The 23,845-nt window shown below is 35.9% G+C and overlaps 2 protein-coding genes across 4 annotated transcripts; one reads left to right on the top strand and one right to left on the bottom strand.

Moving 5' to 3' along the window:
• Positions 1–4,372: 4,372 nt before the first annotated feature.
• LOC306882648 (3-hydroxyanthranilate 3,4-dioxygenase-like) lies at positions 4,373–14,104 on the top strand. 3 transcript variants are annotated; one of them, XM_079437445.1, is made up of 11 exons: positions 4,422–4,578; positions 4,665–4,743; positions 8,809–8,892; positions 9,015–9,121; positions 9,842–10,183; positions 10,349–10,438; positions 11,145–11,188; positions 11,711–11,856; positions 12,283–12,351; positions 12,470–12,552; positions 12,736–14,104. In XM_079437445.1, exons 1-11 carry the CDS (start codon positions 4,490–4,492, stop codon positions 12,809–12,811), a joined length of 1,209 nt encoding a protein of 402 aa, XP_079293571.1. In that variant the 5' UTR covers positions 4,422–4,489; the 3' UTR covers positions 12,812–14,104. The 3 variants fall into 3 exon arrangements, with proteins under 3 accessions (XP_079293572.1, XP_079293571.1, XP_079293573.1); XM_079437446.1 differs by lacking the exon at positions 9,842–10,183 and having other exon boundaries at positions 4,373–4,578; XM_079437447.1 differs by lacking the exons at positions 11,145–11,188; positions 12,283–12,351; positions 12,470–12,552; positions 12,736–14,104 and having other exon boundaries at positions 11,711–11,788.
• LOC306882650 (transmembrane protein 229B-like) lies at positions 6,086–22,541 on the bottom strand. The gene is made up of 3 exons (XM_079437449.1): positions 22,376–22,541; positions 14,692–15,040; positions 6,086–6,234 (listed from the first exon to the last, which is right to left on the bottom strand). Exons 1-3 carry the CDS (start codon positions 22,422–22,424, stop codon positions 6,213–6,215), a joined length of 420 nt encoding a protein of 139 aa, XP_079293575.1. The 5' UTR covers positions 22,425–22,541; the 3' UTR covers positions 6,086–6,212.
• Positions 22,542–23,845: the final 1,304 nt, after the last annotated feature.

The following is a 23,845-nucleotide window of genomic DNA, read 5'->3' as shown; positions in this document are numbered from 1 at the left end:
GTGTTAAGCATTAAATGCAATGTGTTGAATGATAGTAATGCTGCTCTCTGAATATAGCAGTTTGTACTATTGTCAACAACATGGGGTTGTTCTTACAAAAACACCATTATAATATAAAACAAGCTGCATTTCCTCAATTTCATATTTGTAATATATATGTTTATGCTTCGGTGACAAAATGTGTATGTAACGAATCTATACTGATCTATAGTGAATGGGTTATAGGATGCACCTCTGTTACCCTGTCCCAACAATTCAAAATTCAAATTTCCTCCCATATACTACTTATATATTACTTGGTTAGTAACTCAGGGACACTGTTAGCAAATAGTTTGTAACAACAGTTCAGTGCACTTATGTTTAGTAGGCTATAGGTAGGCAGAAATTATTATATAAACAATCTATAGCTCCCTCTATAGGTCATGTTCTTTCTTTTCAACCAAAGCTGCAGCTAAGAGGAAGTCATTCTAGGGCAATATTGTAATATTGCCGGGTGAGAAAATTATAAACTAGGTTTAGCCTCACTCAGGTGTCACATAAGGTATTTATGCATTGCCCATCAGGTCATACTCCTGTCTCACATTTTAATACAGCCCTGTTTACTTCTCGAGTAATCTGTCAACCCCATAAATATGCTACATTATGAGTCTCACTTCATTTGTCTGAGAAAGGTCTTCGGGATTGCTATGAAGGTCTTATAAATTACATTGACTTATCAAACAAACCATTTGGTCCAGATACATATATACACTGATAAACATCACCATTTCCCAAGAGAAAGAGATGTTCAACAGACAATCATATTAACCACTTTAATATTAATATTTTTAAATCAATTTAAAAGATGAATTTCAGAGTTAAAAGCACAACCTTTGCTGAAACCCATCTCTTTAATTCTACTTCTAAAATGAAGGAAGGTATGATAGTCTTTTGTATATAAAAGTGAAGGAGGCAGCCAGTAAATAATGGGGTAGAGGAGCTGTCAGGGTGATGGTGCATTGCAAATAAGCCGCAGTGATGAAATAACATGACAACAGAAATAACTCAGGTAGGCTGTGGGTTCATTTCAGTTTAAGCTATTTTTCAGGATGCTTTCCAGTTTTGACTCTTCGATGTCTACTGACGCACACTCCCTACGTCGCTTCTCCTCTTCCCTGCATTCTGAAACTGCAGCTATTGTTGTGAGCTCTGAATAAATGTCCCATTTATTTGTCATGCATATTTATTTCTGTGCCCTTTCTGCTCTCTTCCCATTTGAACTGGCTTCTTCCTCATTTTTTCTAATATAAACATATATCTATTTGTGTGTTACCAGGCTCTCTATTTATGTTTCGTTTCTCGCTTTTCCATATTTGTAAATTCTCAGGTTTTAGGGATCCGAATAATTCTGAAAGCATTTGGAGTAGTTCATAAACACTGAGATAAAGTAATACATCTGAATAAATTGTGACAATGTCAAAAGTTGGTCAAACTATTTCTTTACTATTTTAGTTGGGTTTTGCATGATTTACACTTCATTTGACTTCATCTGTACTTTGTATTTCTGCTTTACCCCATTGTCTTCTAGCAAGACACATTCGATGTAAGATGACTAACAAACCTTATGCATTCTCTGCAAATGATTTATGATAAATGAGGAATTAAGTATCAGCGTGTATCACTAGGAACATAACACTTCCTATTTGTATCCAGCACTTTACCTTCAGTCTGGTAAGTTTTTAAAATGTTCACATTTCAGATATATAATTTTAACACTGTGGTCACAATTACAATATTTGAACAATATATTTCTATATGGTTTGCTTATGATTAAAATTATGGATTTCAGTGGAAATTTACAGAAGTAGGAAGCAAATTATGAAAACATCATATCTAACATAAGGAAAACAAAAAAAAGATTAGTCAATTCTGAATAATTAATAATGTGTTAAAGCATTAATATGTGGTACTGGTATTCACAAATTCATTTTATTGATTTCAAAAGAGTTAGAGTCTGAACATTACAACCGTTTCTGTTTACAAGAGGTTAAAAATAGTGAGTATCATTAAAGAAAATGCGATTCAGTGTTGTATAGAAACTATTGAGGACTTTTTACTAATAAAACCAAGAGATGTGTTGAGGCTTGAATTGAGGAACTGATTAAACTTTTAAAAAACAAGGAAAGAAGGCTATATTGTAAGATAATTAGTTTTATTTTAGAGGCAGGGGCGGACTGGCCATCTGTACGTTCTGGAGAAGTCCAGAAAGGCTAGTCCATCCGACGGCCGTCGGCCTGGCTGGTTCATCATCAAAGAAAAAGTGTCAGATTAAGGATGGAAAGCAAAAGACATGAAGATAAAGGCGGTTGGGGGAAGCTAAAAGAAAAAAAAAAAACGAACAGATACATCAGGTTACCTTTGCCCGCCTCTCTCACTATACACAGCATATAGCCTATAGCACTATAGTCAAATCTGAGCGTCCACTGCTATTTATCATTCTGCATTGTCTGACATGAATATTCCATTCATTCATAAAGAGACAGCTTCTACAACGGGTTACATTTGAGAGCTATTGAGTTAGAAAATAGAGTAAATGAAGTAGCCTATAAGGTGATTAGTTTGATTAACATGACACACACAGAGAGAGAGAGACATATGAATACTCAAATTGAAGAATTCTGTTGTTTCAGGTTTCTAGATTCTAGGTTTATGTTTATCATTGTCATATATATTTTGCATTCAGCTCTTTTTATGTAGATTTCAAGTATTTTAGTTCATACAATACTACTTTTATTTCAATTCTCTGTTGAAAAAAAAAAAAAAAAAATAGAAACCATCACATAATTTGTAATGGTTTTACTGGTTAGAGTGAAAATTGTATTGGTTTTAATGCAAACTGTAATGGCGCCTGAGTTGGTCTCAACTGGTAATTGGTCACCTTCTGTTCATGGCTTTTGTTAAAGCCACTAAATTCTAATGTTATTTGTCCCAAAACACACTACAGGAAACCACTATTTAATGGTTTTAATGGTTAAAAGTTGATGGTTTGTAATGGTATTTGTAGTGTTTTTGTCAGCAGGGACACCATGGGTTTTGTGATTTTATTTGCCATAAATGTGACAGGATTGCTGTATGTGAGATAGTAGCGACTGTTTGTAGTTGTGGTGGGCCTATTTGGGAGAAAATCTAGGGCCGTTTGTTTAATCCCAGTCCGTCCCTGTTTAGAGGTGATTGTTAGTTCCCAGCATACTTTGCGTATGGCTGGATATGGAGCGTAAATTTGGAGTGTTTTTGAGTGAAGGGAAACATCTATTAATGTTTAATGTTCAGTTATGTTTGACATTTGAAAGAGTTTCTGTTACGTTGAAGTTTCCATTGCATAGTGCAATAGTTACCATAGTGCAGAAGAGTAGAGCTTATGGTTATGGATACTACTTCTCTAAAGTATTAAGCCTTGTTCAATGAGCAGTAGCTTTGCTATTGCAAGTGGAGTACTTTCCAGTATTTCTCAAGTATTTTCCTACTTGCGCTGTTTGGCTATATACAGTCTTTTAAATGTACAAAATAACTCAAAATCAAATAAAAACAGACCTCACTCAAAATCACAGAATTTTGAGAATCAACTTAAAATAAATGAGCACATTTCACTAATTATATTAAATTCATTGTGTCGTAGATTAATTAATTTAGGAGATTTTACATGATTTATTCTGGTAGATTCCATTTAAAAAATCAAGTCGTAAAAATAACTAAAAAATATTAAGTGTACTATTGTTACCATAATTTTTTTAAGTAAATAGCTCGTTCCATTTTTTACAGTGTGTATAAGGTTACTGAGGGAGACCGTTTCACTTCCACTTTTTCGTACTGAATGTGTCTTCTGGTTTATGAGCCATCGTTTTTTTATTATTTTAAGATATTTTAATAGTAAGGAAATTGTTTTAAACAGCTCATTAAACTCCACCGAGACGAGCTACGGGATGAAAAAGTGCAGGAGTTGTGCCACTGCATCATCCAAGCATCGTCAGGATACTGCAGCCATAAACAGACTCAATTGCTTGATACATTCTCACAACTGTCCAGCCATCAAAAATGCTTTTTTAGGCTCTGATGGTCCAAAAAAAAAAAAAAAATTAATTTTATTATTTAGTTTATCTCTGGGTTTCAGTGTATTGAACTTAAGATGGACTGGTGAAGCGGGTCATGAACCTGCTGGACCATCAGAACTGAGTCATTTAGACGCAAATGCAGAATTTATTCCACACAAAACCCTGTAAATCAGTGGTCTCTATTAAAATGCAGATTTATGCTGCGCTGTCAGCACTGATAGGTTACTGCTGCGTAAACATGGATTTCAACCTCACAGTTACATGAGCACCGCCCCCCATTATTCAATAACTGAAAGGTATTTGTCACGAATTCCCTGATGGAATAAACCAACGCTGAATAAGTTGTTGCCTATACTCAAACAGATTGCAAGCATCTTGCTGTACTTTGAAATTAGTGAAAAATGACCAACCAGTCTCTTCATGTCAACATTGACAAGTGGATTGCTGAAAATGAGAGTTCATTTCTACCACCTGTATGCAACAAATTAATGTAAGTGAGTTAAAATGATCTTTCATAAACAAACAAAAACATTCCTTAGATCTTCACATAAGCCTTATATTTACATTGTGTTTTAGGTTCTTCTATCAACTGAATATTATGTATGTTGGCGGTCCAAATGTAAGGAAGGATTATCACATCGAGGAAGGGGAAGAGGTGAGGTGCTTTCGTGTGATATAATATTACAAATTAACATGTCATGTTCATTTAAGACTAGCTGACTTGCTTTTTTTATTTTGATTAAATGCACTGCATTCTGGGAATCAGACCCGAGAAGGCTAACAGGTGATAAGAACAGAATTAGCCATGATCTTCACAAAAGGTTAGTGCTTTTGACTCAGCAGCGTGGGATTAGATTTTCCAGGAAAAGGACAAGAGCGCATAAGTAATAATTAAAGATGATCTGATATTGACAGCGTGATTTTCTGCACCTGCTTTGAAGCTCTCAACTCGTTAATTATTCTTTGGGATTTGCACCACAAACCAAAAAGCTTGCATTGCAGTGCATGGACTGCAGTAGTTTTCCAAATACACTTTGCATTTGTTAATGAGGACAAAGTCTTTGTGATGATGCAATTCCCTGTTCTTTCTGAGAGCGTGTTTGTATTTAAGAGTCGCTCACACTTTATTGTCTTTCACGATTCTTCGCCATAGTAGAACCTTTTTGTCTAAATGGTTCCATAAAGAACCTTTAACATCTGAAGAAACTTTCTGTTTCACAAAAGGTTCTTTGTGGTGAAAAGAAGGTTCTTCAGATTATAAAAAGGTAAGGAAGAGATGGTTCTTTAAAGAACCTTTGACTGAATGGTTCTTTGTGGAGCCAAAAAATGCTTCTTCTGTGGCATCGCTGTGAAGAACCTTTTGAAGCACCTTCATTTTTAAGAGTGTACAACAGTTAATACAGACGGTAGACTTTGACAGTAGAAAAGCAAGTGTAGGAGCCATTTATAGGTTTTGTTATATTACAACATGTTTTTCTTTCTTTTCTTTTATGTTATTTGGAGCTTGTGTGTGCCCTCTACAGGACGAACCATTCTGGAGTCAAACCATAAGATAAAGCCACAGGTGTCTAATGAGATGGTGTGGTTTGCTGGAAGCACACGATCTTTAGAACTTCTTTCTCCTGTCCAATGTTCCCGGTGTTTTATACTTTACAGTTTGAATTGTTTTCTATTTAATTATAATGTTAAGTTGTATCAGCTTAGTTTGCAACATTCGAGATAAATAAATCAACCGTGATCTACATCATTTTCCTGGAGTTTAATGGATGTAGAGGAGCAAACAAAGAGGTGTCTGAAATGAACCCAGCAGACCCAAGAAGTGACTTTCTAAAATCAAGTAATAGTCACTACAATAGTCTAAAGACCTGGCTCAAAATCGTTTGGATTTGGATTAATTGACCGCAACAAGGAGCCAGTCATGCGGATAAAGCATGCGGTATGTAAAGTTTAAAAACTTTTTAAGTTTGTGGAAACAGGAAAGTCTAACAGGAAAGAAGATGTCTAAACATCAGTATGCCGCATGAAAGAATTTGCAAATGCATGAACTTTAATAATTGAATACGCAACATTTTTGATCGATTGGATAAATATGACTGAAAAGTCCATTGATCCAGTTCTTGAGCGTCAGGAAGCTTGTGATGATTCTCTGAAAGACATGGAGGAAACAATATATCAGTTGCGAGCGAACAGGAAAATAAGATTGGCGTTGTTAACACCCCAAATGAACATTGTTAAAGGATTGTTGGACGATGATGTAAATGTCGTTGAAGTCAGACAAAGCATGGTCAAATACAGGAAATTACTGGATGAATTTAAAGATGCTCATAAGTCTTTCCAACATCCCTTAAGTGAGGAAGAGCGTAGAATTGATCTTGAGAAGTGGTTCCAGCCTAAAATGGATGCAATTCAAGATTTTATGTCACCTGGTTGTCTAGTACTGCAGTTACAAAAGATGTTGAGGTTGATGCTCCTGCTGATAATGATTCTGTAGTATCTTTCAGGTCGAAAGAGTCTACACGGAGCTCACGCAGTTTACGGAGCTTGTATAGATCTCAGAGCTCGCATAGTTCACACTTGTCAGCATTGATTGAAGCAGAAGCGGAACAGGCTGCACTAAAAGCCCGATATGCTGCATTAAAAGAGAAACACGCACTTGAGGAAAAGGAGCAGAAGCTAAACCTGCAGAAGGAGCAAATAAGAAAACAAGGGGAAACATTGGAAATTGAATCTGAGTTAGCGGCTACTACTGCTAGAATCAATGTTTTGAAAGAAGTAGGAAACACAGTAATTTCAGTGGATGCAATGAACGAATATATTGATAAGGAACAAGATGCATTGGAGTTAAAAAAATCTCGGATGGTACTAGATGACTCAACGGGAAGTGCAATGAAGGTTCAAAATGTTCGTCCTAAAGTGCCTCATTAAGCATTCCGTGAGCAAAAGGAAAGTAAAGCTACTCTGAAATATCCCAAAGTCAATCCAGTCCCTTTGGAAGCAGGTTCATTTGTATCTGCTCAAGCAGAGACGCACCATGCTTTTAGAGAGGAGCGGCAGCTTCTTGAACCAGTATGTAGCGCTGTTGAGCTATCAAGACCTGATGTACGACACCATCCGGTGCAAGTTCAGATCTAGCCACCCAAGGATCCAGCCATCCGGTTCAATATCTCAGTTAGCACCCCAAGTGAATCCAACACCTTCAGCTGACACTGCTTTGTATAATATTTTACGGAAACAAACTGATATCACTGACAGTCTTGTGAAACAGACAATCCTGTTCTCTTTGCCCCAGAAGGAAGTCAAAGTTTTTGATGGAGAGCTGCTGGAGTTTAGAGCATTTATTAGATCCTTTGAGGATACTATTGAGAGTAAAATTGACAATGATCGAGATAGGATGTGTTTTTTGGAACAGTTTACCAGAGGGCAGTCTAAAGAATTGATCAAGACTTGCCTTCACATGAATCCTGTTAGGGGATATCAGCGAGACAAAAATCTCCTCAAAGAACATTTTGGAAATGAGTTTAAAATCGCTAATGCATATATAGATGCATTATAGTGGCAACTGGAGAGATAATGCCACCAATAAAAGTAAAATACATAACCTGCACGAGATCAACATTAAAACACTGAATGATTATGATATAACTGTGTGTAATATTATGGTAATTAAAGGTGTCAGTCATTTTGCTAACTTTTAGCATTTTGGAAACTTTCCCACACTTAATTTTTCCAAGCCCCGCCCTCCAATGACATGTCAGCCAATCAAATTTCAAAATGATTTACAAACAGAAAGCGTTTCTGATTGGCTAGTTTTAATTATTTATTTATTTTGAAAAAAAAATAAATCAAGACATCCTTAATTTATTTCTTTAAAAAGTTTTAACTACTGCTTTTCTTTTCTTTTTCTCTCTCTATTTCCCCCCACTATTGTCCCTCACTTTCATCTCTGCTCTGTACTTCTGTGAGCAATTTTGAAACTTTAAATTGCAGCATTTCTCATGTCTCCTGGGATAAGTTGCATTTCTTATTTGTAAGTCACTTTAGATAAAAGAATCTGCTAAATTAATAAATTGAATTGAATTTCAGTGGCAGAAAAACAGAGTTTCTGCATGGCATTAAAAATCATTTATATAGCACCTTTACAGTGACAAAGTTCCAAATCAAACGACAGCAGGAAATTAATAGAATTGACTCTTGCTGAACATCTCACAATAACACACCTTAAAAAAATGACCCAGTTTAGTTTAGTGAGCCAGTCAGGACTCATTGGTAAATGTTTTAATCTTGGTCACTAGAGGTCAGTGCAAACCATCCGAGTCATGGCTATATCTGCTCTAGATTTTCCACACATGATGAAAGTTTACTTTTGAGGCACTATATCTTACATAAGTCTTCTGTTGAGTGTAATTTAAGCTTTGTGAAGGTTTAACAGTAAAACTGTTAAATCAGATACAGTTCACAGGGTTGAACGATATAGATTTTCTCTGGATGAAGAAAAGTGCCCCATCTAGCATGAAGTTTCATTCCAAGGCTATAAATGAAATCACACTTGCAGAAAAAGAGTTTCTGACACAACAGCACTACATTTGTAATACAGGTCACAGTTATAAGGCTGATGATTTCAAACAAAGGCAAACAAGGAAAGCTAAAAAAACATTTCCAGTTCATAGAACACTATTATTCCTCTCACTGACTTCCTGTTTTACTTGCCCTTGTGTCGCAGCTCTTTTACCAGGTGAGCGGTGATATGGTTTTGAAAGTGATAGAGAACGGCAAGCATAAAGACATACACATTCGAGAAGGAGAGGTGAGAATCATCCGGATTTGTGTGCTATGTCTGAAATGGCTCTGCTGTTTGTTTGACGGACTGTATTCATGTCAAGCCATTTTATTCTATAAAGATGTTTTATATTTTGCTGCTATTCTCAGATGTTCCTGCTTCCAGCACGGATTCCCCACTCTCCTCAGAGATACGCAAACACAGTAGGGCTGGTCGTGGAGAGGAGGAGGCTTCGCTCAGAGACAGATGGCCTCAGGTATCATGGGATACTTCTCCCAGACACATCCATCCTACATTAAGTCTGCCTGTCCACTAAGCATACTCTCAAGTCAACTCCAGAACACATTGGGATCAATTACTTGTGACCGCAAGATCATACATTTACATTTATTCGTTTAGCTGACGCTTTTATCCAAAGCGACTTACAATTGCTATATATGTCAGAGGTCGCACGCCTCTGGAGCAACTAGGGGTTAAGTGTCTTGCTCAGGGACACATTGGTGTCTCACAGTGGATTCGAACCCGGGTCTCTCACACCAAAGGCATGTGTCTTATCCACTGCGCCATCACCACCCACCATACACCCCATCATACACTTGCCTGTTGTTGTTACTGTACATTTACCCGGACCACAATGCTATTAGATGCTACTAGATTGTGGAATAAAAGTAGTGCTGTCAAACAATTAATCGCATTCAAAATGAACTTGTTTTGTTTATATAATATATGTGTGTACTGTGTACACTCACCTAAAGGATTATTAGGAACACCTGTTCAATTTCTCATTAATGCAATTATCTAATCAACCAATCACATGGCAGTTGCTTCAATGCATTTAGGGGTGTGGTCCTGGTCAAGACAATCTCCTGAACTCAAGCAATTTTGAGCGTGGCATGGTTGTTGGTGCCAGACGGGCCGGTCTGAGTATTTCACAATCTGTTCAGTTACTGGGATTTTCACGCACAACCATTTCTAGGGTTTACAAAGAATGGTGTGAAAAGGGAAAAACATCCAGTATGCGGCAGTCCTGTGGGCGAAAATGCCTTGTTGATGCTAGAGGTCAGAGGAGAATGGGCCGACTGATTCAAGCTGATAGAAGAGCAACTTTGACTGAAATAACCACTCGTTACAACCGAGGTATGCAGCAAAGCATTTGTGAAGCCACAACACGCACAACCTTGAGGTGGATGGGCTACAACAGCAGAAGACCCCACCGGGTACCACTCATCTCCACTACAAATAGGAAAAAGAGGCTACAATTTGCACGAGCTCACCAAAATTGGACGGTTGAAGACTGGAAAAATATATACATGCATGGGTGTGTATTTATATAGACATAATACATATACACAGTACACACATTATGTGAACAAAAAGTTTTATTTTGGATGTGATTAATCGCAATTAATCGTTTGGCAGCACTAAATAAAATATAAAAAATGTGTGTTTGTGATAAAAGATGGTTTCATTTCCCTTCTTCTAGGTACTTTGTGGATAACAGTACAGATGTCTTGTTTGAACGTTGGTTCTACTGTGACAACCTGGGAACCCAACTTATTCCCATCATCAAAGAGTAAGTCTAGTGTTTGCTATTAACCCTCATGTTTTGTGGACATTAACTTTATATGTTTAATCAAATATACAGTAAAAACGGTTATATTGTTAAGTATTCTTACAAATATTTTATTATGTTTTAATTTAAATTTTAAATTGTATTTGAATACAATATATTTATATATTTTAAAACTAATTCTGAATTTTCAGCAGCCATTACTCCAGTCTTTGAATTGATTCTTTGATATATATATATATATATATATATATAATGCATGTGTGTGTGTACACACACACACAAACACACTCATTGGCATTTAAATTACATGTAAATTCATTTACCAAATTTTAATCCAAATTTATATCAATATTTTATCAATATTTTAACCTTTATCCAAATACAGATGGCAAAATTTATTGTATCTGCTTTTGTATCTGGATAAAACCAAATATGGTGTTAAATGTAATTCTGTTTCCCTCATAATTTACAAATAGCAAAAATGCACTTTAATAGGGGTGTGCCTAAAGCCGGATACCTTTATAATTAATTTAAAATGTATAACGAATTCTAACAAATACTATAGAAACAATTTATTTATTAGATGCAGTCACTATAATTAAGCATTAAAATACATATGCAGTATAAACCCTGGGGTATCTCAATCTTCTCAATTTTGTGTGTATATATGAACATACAAATAATGAGTTGCATTTGTATATGTCAGGTTTATGGATTCCAAACAGAATAAAGCAGGAAAGCCTGATACAGGTAAATGCAGTTGTTCACTTTACGGTTGCATGATGAAACAAGGTGAAATACCCTTACATTTAACACAAGATCATTTTGTTGATGTAAAGACATCCGTATGTCGTGGCCTCGAGATGTTGAGGGAACAACATTCATTTCTCGTGACCACGAGTTTAATGCGTAAACAAACCTACACATTAAACGGCCACGGGAAAAAATGTTGTTCCCTCAACATAACATCGCGAGGCCACGACATATCACATTTCCACGAGTTAATATGACGTTCCCACAAATTAATATCTCGTGGCCACGACAAAACTAAGTGAACCGAAGACGGCCCCTCCTGGGCACCGTAGGAATGTCAGCATCAGGCCTCACTCACATGATACTTTAAAGGCACAGTTCACCCAAAATGAAAATTTCTGGAAAATTTTCGTTCTTCATCAGAACAGATTTCAAACAAAAGCAGTATGCTGAGCTTACTTGCATATATTTCTTATATTGAATAATTCTGTTAATTTAGTAACTGTTTAATTTTTGCAGCTGAACCCATCAAACCAACCCCATACCCACTCAACACAATGAAGGTGATGGCACCGTTCTGCTTCAGAGAGTGGGTGGAAAAGCAAAAGCCTGCCCTGGCCAGTGGTCAGCCGGTGGATATGTTTGGAGCACAGTTTGAGACTGAGGTGAGGAGAAGAAGCCTAGCAAAACCAATCAGTCCTACTTCCTGCAGGAGTCAGTCAGATGAGATCCTGGTCATTAATCAGAGGTCTGACTGTGAACAGTTTCCCATCAGTGAAGTATCGACGTATGCATAAGGTGGAGGGCCTGTCTGTCAAATGGACTCCAGCATTACAAGAACAGGAAACAGAACTTCTGCAACTTGAACCTCAGTACTTTTTAACTATGTTCACACATTTGTGTCCTGCAAAATTTTGTTTAACTCATGCAAGAGTAGCAAGACAGCAAGTTACCGATTTACAGTTGTGCTAAGTATTGAGAAATGGGTCTTAGATTTGACTACTGAGAAAGTCTTTATAAATACATTGATGGATGGATGGATGAAGCTTTGGCAATAATGCATTTGCTGACTTAGACTTTCTGCCGGTTAGACGTTTCTCTTTGGTCCTGGGACATCTGGAACCTCTAGAAGAAAAACTGATGGCTGGATCTGGCAACTGGTAACACATTACACCATTCTTCATTCAGTAATCTTTTTTTTTTAATGTTCCCTCTGTCCTTCATGTTTATCTCAGTCTTAAACTTTCCTTTTCCTGCTTTTTGTTGTATTTTATTTAGGAGGGGTCCTCCAGCGTCTTCATTAATGGCAAGGAGTACAACCTTTCCATAGGGGATTGTCTTCTTATTTTTGGAGAGTCAGAGTGAGTGTGCTATTCTTATGAGCATTTGTGTAAAAAGTCTAGCAAGTGCTAAGTGACAGAACTTTTTGCGAGGAATAAGAAAACTCGGTGACAGAAAACCAATTGAGCAAGTATTTATGTCAGTGTGTTTGAATGACGGTAACTGTTTGTTAACACCACTGGGTTTGTGTGTGGTTTCTTTAGGTATATGTGGAAACGATCACAAGATTGTGTCGCTTTGTATGTTGCCCAAGACCCAGAACGGAAGAGACCCTACTGAGACACAAACACACATGAGCACTTCTTAGGACCAATATATCAATGGTTTAAATAACGACACTCTTTCGAATGAGTTTTTGGTAACACTTTAGTATAGGGAACTTATTCGCTATTAACTATGACTTTTCCCTCAATAAATTCCTAATTTGCTGCTTATTAATAGTTAGTAAGGTAGTTGTTAAGTTTAGGTGTTGGGTAGGATTAGGGATGTAGAATAAGGTCATGTAGAATAAGGCATTAATATATACTTTATTAGTACTAATAAATATTCTAGTAATATACATGCTAATAAGCAACTAGTTAAGAGACCCTAAAATAAAGTGTTACCGAGATTTTTTATGTACCACAGAATCATGTTCACAATAATCATAATATTCATTCATTATTAGCCAAAGCAAATGTTCCTTGCATTAGGTGTTTAAATAATAAAGAAACTATATACATACATATACAATTAATGTAATGGTAAGTCTGCATCATAATTATTGCTTGATTTCATTTAATTTCTTTAAATATCTAATGCATAATATCTTTCCCATTCAATCAATTATAAATTAATTTCATAAAAAATTTTGGTACCTGACAACAATGTGCTGCTACTCATCAGTTTTATAAAGCATAAAAGCTAAGGTAGTGTTACGTAATGTGTGGTTATAGCTAGCTAGTATATTTGGCAGCTATCCAGCACACTTGGCCACACTGTGATAGAAATGGAGGTAAACATGTGAGATGCGGTTCACTGCCCTCAATTCATTGAAAAGCAGGGCTGTAGAAGTGAAACATGGCATAACAAACAGAGCAAACAGAAAGGGTGAACCTGTAGACCTGACAGTTTTATTCTAACACTTGTGTAAGGCTGATAATTTGCTGCCTAAGTTAACATTGTTGAGGTACCAGAGCTGTTTTTTTTTTTTACCAAAGCCAGAATTTTGCTCTTGTGCCAACCATTTTTTGTCTGTAGTGGCAGTTATTAAACCTATAAACTGTTTTTCTGTTATTATTATTATGTGCAATCAACCGAAATGTTTTCCTGACATTCAAACTGAGTTTTATCTTTACTTTCGTAAAACAGAGCAACAGTGCCGTTCACTTTTTCATCAGCCTTAGTTTTGAAAGTAAATTCCCCATTCCATTTTTTTCCCTTAAGGATTTTTAATATATATTTGTAAAACAGTTGCAAGTCAAAGCAACCAGCTACAAGGTGAATCGCTACATTTAAAGAAAGACAATCCCATGAAGCATTGCAAGTGACAGAATTAAATGAAAAATGACAGATAAATAAAACTATTATTTTAAGAATGCCTATTGTGTATTCAAAACAACATTTTACGCTGGTTTCAAAATATGCATAATATATACAAATATTTAAGTAGGTAGTGTCTTTTACAATGTTTCACATGAGTGGGTGGGATTTGCTTGCTTTAGTTTCCTGATTGATAGAGATTTATTTGCAGAATCATGGTTAATGTAGTTTTTGCCAGGAATTTTGTAGTTAAACAGGAATATTAAAACAAACAAATGAGGACTGATGGCTTCAACAAAAGAATACACCACTGATTAACAACCGATAAAAATTAATAAGTTATCATTAATAATCAATTTTTCCTATGGAGAAAATGAATGTGTTTTTTATTTCTGAAACCCGACTGTTTTATTAGCATTGATCAGTCCTACTTAACACTCTATTCCAATACAAAGGCATACATTTTTAGCATGTTCTGTTAAACAATTTACATGAGCAGTGAATTATTATCTGTTTATATTGACTACTTATCTAGCCGTATCTTCAAAGTGTTCCTGATAACATGTTTTTCAGCTATAAGTGCCGCCAACGCCCAGGGAACGGCATATTCAAGTGTCACCAAACCTATGAAGTTATACCTGAATTCTGAATAGTCCCAAGGACAGGCCCCGAACAGCCTGAGCAGAAAACCCCAGCTAAACTCCCACAGATAGATGAAGAGAGTGTAGACAGTCAGCCTGACTGGTAGAGGGCAGTGTTTCTGCTGCAACCTTGCACTTAGGCCCTCAATGAAGAAGATGGCAGAGCTGTAAATAAGCAGCGCCCATAGGCTTGTGTGGCCTGCGAGTCTATGGTCACGGGTGTAGTACCAATCCCAGGTTGCGGTGAACGCCACCTCACAGAGGCACCCGTGCAGGGCGTAAATGTACAGTCGGGCGAGAGGTGAGAGTGTGGGTGTGGGTGTGATCCACCCAGAGACGTCAGTGTCTGCAACAACAGAAGGTTTTGTTAGCACAAGTGTACATACTTGCCTTTAGAGGTTTTTTTTGTTGATTATACTTTATATGATTAACTAGTAAGTAAACGTTTGATGCGATAAAGATTTGGAGGATGTGCAAAACAATCCAGACAGCATTACGTGTTCTTCAATGAAAAGACTAATGTGATATCTGGCTTCATTATCTGGATGTAAAAGACATATTAGTGAAGCACACTTCTGTAATCTCTCACTCAGTCACTTATAAATAGTTTATTTCCTTTATATTTTAAGTCACACTCTGTTTCAAAACCTAGTGCTGCCTATGTAGGCAGCCTTTTAAGATATCATATCTGTGCTCTGGACACTAAAAGGTAAGTGATAGGTCCCTAGTTTTGGCTAGGGTGGAAATCTTTAGGCACATGCATGATCCGATCCGATTTCAATTATTTATTTATTTATTTAGTCATTTAGCAGACGCTTTTATCCAAAGCGACTTACAAATGAGGACATAAGAAGCAATCAAAACCAACAAAATAGCAACAACGTGCAAGTGCTATTACAAGTCTTGGTTAGCCTAACGCAGTACAGATAATTATTATTATTATTATACTTTTTTTTTTTTTAGATAAAATAAAATTAGAATAGAGAGTGCTGGAGTTAGAGGGTCAAGTAAAGAACAGATGAGTTTTTAGCCGTTTCTTGAAGATGGGTAAGGATTCGGCTACACTGATTGAATCGGGCAGGTAATTCCACCAGATCTTTTTCATTTTTTATCACATGGCCAAAATGGGCTTCCGTACTTAAGTATTATTATTATTTTTTTTAAATAATTGAAAATTAATAATGAATCAAAACTATTTTATATCAGTAATTAACTAATTAAATATAGCTGTAAAACTTAAGCAAATATAAAGGGGAATGAGAAAACGCATTACAAGAGCATAAAAGTGCATTAAGTATCTGAGAGTGCTTTAACCATCTATCAAACAAGTACAGACATTTGCATAAGGTCTCATGGTCGAAGCAAAATAAAAGGGCATTCGTTAGCTTTATTGTACAGGATATGGGCTGTGAGAAATGCTTAGTGGTATGTGCGGTTGCATCTGCCAGTATTTCAGTGTTTTCCTTTCCAAATGCTCTATAAAGGCATTATTTGTGACCCATTTGGGATGCAGTAAAAATTCGATACACTAAATTATTTACTGACAGACATCTGCTTTTGGACCTGTCGCTGCTTTGACATCATCAGTAATACAGGTACATCTAAAAAAAAACAAAAAATAGAATATTTTTTAAATAAAAAGTTAATTTTTTCTTGTAACTTATTTCAAAAAGTGAAACTTTAATTTATTTTAGATTCATTACATGTAAAGTTTATTTTTTTATTTTGATGATTAGAGCTTACAGCTCATGAAAGTCAAAAATCAGTATCTCAAAATATTAGAATATTTACATTTGAGTTTCAATTAATGACCATCCCTACAGTATAAATACCGGGTATCTCTTGTTCTTTGAAACCACAATAATGGGAACACTGCTGACTTGGCAATGGTCCAGAGGACGAACATTGACACCCTTCACAAAGAGGGTAAGTCACAGAGGGTCATTACTGAAAGGGGTAGCTGTTCACAGAGTGCTGTATCAAAGCATATTAAATGCAAAGTTGACTGGAAGGAAGAAATTGTGTAGGAAAAGGTGCACAAGCAACGGGGATGACCGCAAGCTTGAGAATACTGTCAAGCAAAGCTGATTCAAACACTTATTTTTGTTATTTAACCTTTATTTAACCAGGAAGTCTCATTGAGATTTAAAATCTCTTTTACAAGAGAGACCTGGCCAAGGTAGCAGCCATACAGTAAGACAATTATAAAATACAAGTACACATTACAACAATATATAAACATATCCTCTCAACAAAAACAATCACAAGCTTCCAATGCCATTCTCTTTATGATGCCTTTAAATTCACCAATAAACACAAATTTATCTAGTGTTAGATAATTTTGCAAATTATTCCATGTCCAGGGTGCCCAATATGAAAATGCAGTTTTCCCCAGTTCTGTACAAACTCGGGGTATGTTAAAAAGCAAACACTTGGAAGAGCGTAGCTGGTAATTGCCAGAACAAAGACAAAGAAGAGTACAGAGATAAGATGGAAGTTTACCTAACATTGTTTTATAGATAAAAATGTACCAGTGCTGTTTTCTACGTATAGCTAATGATGTCCAACCCACCATCTCATATAGAATGCAATGATGAGTACGGGATATTGCATTTGTAATAAAACTTAGTGAAGCATGGTATACCGAATCGAGGCTTGTTAAGATAGAAGAGGCCGCATGCATGTATAATATATCACCATAATCAAGCACAGTTTGGAAAGTAGCTTCTACAAGTTTCTTTTTGGCATTAATAGTAAAATTTGATTTATTTCTAAAATAAAAGCCAAGCTTCAGTTTGAGCTTCCTGATTAGTTTAGCAATGTGTATATTGAATAAAAGCTTATCATCAATCCAAATACCCAAGTACTTATAAGAAGGTACTCTTTCAATAATTTTACCATCAGATGTAAAAATGCTAATATTATCAAGTACCTGCCTAAGGCTTTTGAAAAAACCATAAACTTTGTTTTCTGTGAATTTAAAACTAATTTAAAACTAACCAGAGCACCTTCCAGTGACTGAAATGCAATCTGAAGCTCTTTCACCGCCTGTGTTATAGATTGAGCAAGTGTGTAAATAATAGTATTATCAGCATAAAAGTGTTTGTTGCTTGAATGTCCTTGCCCAAATAATTTATATAAATAGAAAACAAAATAAGTCCCAAAATGGAACCCTGGGGGACCCCTTTAAATATCAAGAAAAGCAGATTTGAGATCCTCTACATGAACACACTGAGTCCGAGCTACCAAATCATTTGTAGACCATTTCAATGTCCCTGGTCCAAATCCAGCACTGCTAAGTTTGTTTAGCAGTAATTCATGATTCACTGAATCAAACGAGCAACAGGAAAAATGAGCAACAGGAATATATATATATATAAAAAAAAAAAAAAAACACATGATGCCAATTTTATATAACGATGTGTTAAAAGTTGTGTAAATCAGGTAGCCAGATGGATTTCAGACTGAACAATTGAAAAGAGTATATCTATAGACCCGAACAGAAAATCCAACAAGATCAGACCTCAGACTTAAATGAGATACTTTGTCCTTTAGGAGATGTACACCAGCAAGTGGATTCCAAACAGGCCAAAGTCAGAATCACAGTCTTGTGGCAATCCAATGACACGATAAAAGTATCTCAAATAGAAATCCCAGATTGAAAGTGGTGATATTTCTCTTGAAAGAACTACTCACTCAGACTTAAATGAGATACTTTGTCCTTTTTAGGAGATGTACACCAGCAGGTGGATTCCAAGCAGGCCAGAGTCAGAGTTTTGTGGCAATCCAATGACATCCAATAAAAGTATCCCTAACAGAAATCCCAGATTGAAAGTGATGTTTTTCTTAAGAGAACCACTCATTCAAACTTAAATTAGAAACTTTGTCCATTTTTAGGAGTTATACTCCAGCAGGTGGATTCAGGGCAGGCCAAGTCCTTTGCAGGCCAAAATCAGAGTTTTATGGAAATCCAAATACATATAGCATACAAAGATCCCAGATTGAAAGTGGTGATGTTTATCTTGAGAGAACCACTCATTCATACTTAAATGAGATAAAAAATCTTATATAAAACATACAAAACTCAGACCTCATGCACTGACACTCAAACAACAAACTGCCTTGGCTGCCATCTTGGATTCAGTGATTGCTCTAAACTGTTTCAGGGTAAAGAGAGCATTTGATTGTGAGAGCTTCACAAGGAGTGGACTGAAGCTGGAGTCAGTGCATCAAGAGTCACCACGCTCAGACATCTTCAGGAAAAGGGCTACTAAGCCACTTCTAAACCAGAGACAATGTCAGAAGCATCTTACCTGTGTTGTGGAGAAAAAGAACTGGACTGTTGCTCAGTGGTCCAAAATCCTCTTTTCAGATCAAAGTACATTTTGCATTTAATTTGGAAATCAAGGTCCCAGAGTCTGGAGGAAGAGTAGAGAGGCACAGAATCCATGTTGGTTGAAGTCCAGTGTGAAGTTTATTTTCCAGCAGGACTTGGCACCTGCCCACACTGCCAAAGGTACCAAAAGCTGGTTCAATGACCATGGTGTTACTGTGCTTTATTGGCCAGCAAACTCGCCTGACCTGAACCCCATACAGAATATATGGGGTATTGTCAAGAGGAAGATGAGAGACACCAGACCCAACAATGCAGATGACCTGAAGCCTGACATTTCTGTTTAAAATATATATATTTTTTAATTGATCTTATGTAATATTCTAGTTTTCTGAGACACTGAATTTTGGGTTTTAATTATCTGTAAGCCATAATCAACAAAATTTGAAGAAATAAAGGCTTGAAATATTTCACTCTGTGAAATGAATCTATATAATATATGGGTTTCACTTTCTGAAATGAGTGACAAAAAATATTGACATTTTTCATGATATTCAATTTTTTTAGATGTACCTGTAAATAAAGAGCAATATTGCTGAGAAAAAAAGAAAAGTCCTGCCCTAGTATGGAAAACATTCTGTTTTGTGTGTTTGTTACAAGCAGAATATTGTTGACTTGTCTCTAGCTAAGCTCAGAATCAATGATCGATTCAGAATTGTTGAAGTGAGAATCTTGATCTATTTTCTCCCACCCCTAGTTTTGGCCATATTATAAAGCAACACTACAATTATACTGTATATTTGCAGTGAAGAAAACCTCAGAATGCACTGCATCAAACTCCAATTCAATATGGCAAGTGAAGTAAGATGATTATAACTTTATATGTTTATTTTATACTGGAAATAATAATAATAATAATAAAAAGATTTCAAATCTAATTGAAACTATTATAACCTAATATTTGTTTATGCCATTTCTATTTAGTTTAGCAACATTCTTGTCCAAATGTGGCATTCAGAGTTTATGAGCTAATTTATTTTACATATTAAAAACAGTTTTTCACATTACTGTTTTTCAGTTACTCGCTGTTATTTCCTTGGTTGGTTACTGTAACTCCCTTAGAAGTCAACTGCCTATATAAGTTGTTGATAAGACAACTTACTAGACTACGAGTGATATTTGCTTCAATTCACCTTAACACACTTACAAATGTAATGAAAAATATTACCTTGATGGACTATGGTTTTCTATTGTTTTAATGCCATTTCTTTCAAAAATTTCATCCTATGGATATATTGGATATGGATCAACTGCTCACTGTAGTTGAGGTGTAAAAACGTGAGGAAAGCTTTTCTGATATGAATTAAACTTGTAGAGTTGAACCGTAGTACAGATAATGCCCGAGATAAGATGCACACAAATAGGTCATTCTGAGTTACAGGCACTTCTGCTCATTGAAATGACACATGAAAGGCAAATAAAGATCTTTCATCTTTCATTCGGAGTATGATGCATGAGAGCATTTCAACCAAGTAGTTTATGTGTCAGTGTGCCTTATGATGTTAGGTTCACCTCCTTGCTGAGGGGGAAAAAAAAAAAAAAAATCTTTAGCTGATTTAAGCCAACCTAGCTGGACAATTTTTTTTTTTTTTTGGCCCACTGAAAAACTGCCCAAAACTCTTCTGAAATTATAGAAACAGATCAACCAAAGCAACTACATTCAGGCCTAACTTAAAGTATCTTAAAGTTCAAAAGGTTCTTGATATTTACACATATAAGAGGTTACTCTTAAAGATGATGAATAAGACCATCAAACACAGACGTTCAGTCAGTAAATGTAAAGAAACATGAATGGCATACCTGAGCGATTGAAAGATACACTTTTTGTCTGTTCTTCACATTTCACAATACACTGTTTTGTGAATTACTCTACATATCTAGATTTTCAAAACATATTTTATTGAAAGACATGGCAGTGCCAAGCATTTTATCTTGGGATGAGACTCAGGTAAGTACATTTTATTTTTAATCTTACAGGTTTTTGTTTGTATTAAACATCATATCATTGTTTGAGTGTTGCTAATGAAATCAGTGCGTAGCAGAAATATTGGTATAATACTTTTTTTATTATGAACAATGCTATAGTTTTTTTTTTTTTTTTACTATAGCTTATGTTACTGTTTTTATTAGTAACCCTTCACACAATGTGTAGCTAGTGTGTTACTGTCGTCGACTTTCAAGAAATTTGTTAACAGTAGTCTTTATCTGGCTACGTTTATGTTGCTTTGCGTTGCAAATGGTTGCCTTGTTTTAATTTATTTTGCTTCGGGATTTGACTTGGGCTCAAATAGATACGGATATATGACAGTGCTTGCCATCTTGAATATCAAAACACATGCATGCTGTAAAGAAGGCCATGCATACGATTCGCTGAAGTTAGCCAATCACAGCAGTGGGTGTTTACTTTGGTTTCTGCAAGAGGTAACGTCCCTTGATACTGAGCTTTTTCACAGAGAGTGAAAATGAAGACGGTAAATTATCACTTTTACAAATACTGGACTTTACAAATTTAAACTTCACTCAAGAAAGATGATATAAAAACCTGAAATCTACATTTCTTGACCTCTTTAATATCCGTTGCATACAGGAGTTTGACTAGAAACAATAGATTCCAGTGGACCTATTCAAACCTGGCACACATCAGCAATTCTATTGAATAATACTTACAGACAAATGATATAAGGTATGAAATAGAAGTAATAACCCTTTTTACTGATACACAGAAGCATAGATCTGGGTTTTTCGGACCAGTCTTATAGCCATTGGGTTGTTGGCTAATTGATGAATTGTTTGTTCCTCTTTTGTAAGTCTCTTTGGATAAAAGCATCTGCTAAATGCATAAATGTAAATGCATGTCATGTTGTCAGCGCTAAGATAAACGGCTGCTGTATCCGAGAAAATCTGTTTGTCAATTGGTGCCACTAATTGTACAGGAGTAATTTGGTTTTCATACCCTGTTTCCATCATTCTGAATGCATTTTTTTGTGATATTTGTTGCATTTCCATTTCACATTTGGTGTGAATAGAGCCTTAGGTTATCCAATGGTATTTTACTTCCAACTGATATTTCTAGACGGGCCCATCTATAATGAAATGTGTCTAACTGCTTGTTTGGATGCCTTGTATGGGAGCCATGCCCAGTTAAATACAGACGGTTACTATGCCATTAGAAATCATTACAAGAGAAGCGCTATCATCCATTCAGATTTCAGCCATACATGCATGATTTCCACTATACACAACTGAAATCAATTGTTTATGGCAAACAATAAACCACCTAAAACTCACCATCACTCTTAGGGCCCTGCCTTCTCATCAGTAACTTTCTAGACTCCATCTCCAGTTCGTCCAACTCAACAGCACAGAGCAGCTTCTGAATCTATACCATTTCCTGTTACTGCCTAAGTTCTCTAGTCCTGAGAGCACAATGGCTAAATATTAAGCCAGCGCTATCAGTGACATCCCCACTCAGGCAGTACAGAAATAAAGAGTCTAAAGGGCGGGGACCCTAGGCATACTATGGGATCGAGATATGTAAACAGATTGGCATAAATCTTTCTGGTGGAGCTGTGATAGGCCTGCTCATCAGTGTTCGTATTAGCAGAAGGTTTGGATGTTATCACTTGATGCTATGGAAAAGAGGTTTTGTGGCTTTAAGCAAATGTAGTAGTTATTAAAACCATGCAACTTTTGCATATACACAGTCAAAATGAAGACTGTGGTCGACCTAAAGACATCCTTCAAGTCTTCAAGATTTCTCTTAAAGTTTTTCAAGATTTAGTGAAGTTTTCTGGTTGCATTGTTATGTGCATTCTTGATGCAAAATATACTTCAAAATTGTTCCAAAATATATCTGTTTGCCTACATTCCAAGGCAATCCCAGAATGCATTTTGATTTGTGAAAAAGTCCATCAATGATAGCAACAAAGTGAGATAAATATCAATTATAAACATACATATTATAAAAAGAGAAATAAATAACTATCCATTTAATTAATACATGCATCTATAAAAAAGTTAGTAATAATATTAATATCTAATCTAATAAACAGTTCAGCTTTGCAACTTGCTCAAATGTTTTTGAAATCAATTTTTAGTAAATTATCATGTAGGCTTCACGCTATGCACCGCTATGCTTTATTTCAGTGATAATGATTTAAAAGGCACATTCTTATGAAGAAAGTAGACTGCAAGGCAGCTCACTATGTTTCGGAACTGAGCCGTAGATATAAGTTGATATTTCAGGTAAATATCACATTATGCAGCAGACCAAAACACTCATTATACAGAATATGACAATGATACATTAACAATTAAAATTTGTTCTCTGCTCCATGTCACATCCATTTTCTGCTTCCCATACAAAGTCAAGATAAACTATTCTGTGAGCTGGACTAATGACACAAGAGACTTTAACCTAAAATAAGAGGAAGTCAAGCACATCACTATAAATAATAGCTCTAGTTCATGCAAAGGACGAACTTTCCTCCAGGACATACAAAAGCTGCCATGGCACCATTATTATATCTCTCATGTTTGCTTTTCTCTGCTGCGTAATAAAAAAATCAAATGACTGATTAGTGGGGAGCAGAGTCCAATGCAAATGTGCACACACAAAAAATAAAAGATAAAATAAATATAGGTCGTATTGTACACTTTCTGAAAACCACAGTCATACATTGCAACAGTGTAAAAACTGAAAAGACTGAGGCACAAAAACAGCTCTCTTCGAGCATTATCTCTCTTCATTGGCTCAAC

The sequence above is a fragment of the Barbus barbus genome, assembly GCF_936440315.1.
Source record: "Barbus barbus genome assembly, chromosome: 16".
NCBI lineage: Eukaryota > Metazoa > Chordata > Actinopteri > Cypriniformes > Cyprinidae > Barbus > Barbus barbus.
This window is presented reverse-complemented; position numbering and strand designations above follow the sequence as displayed.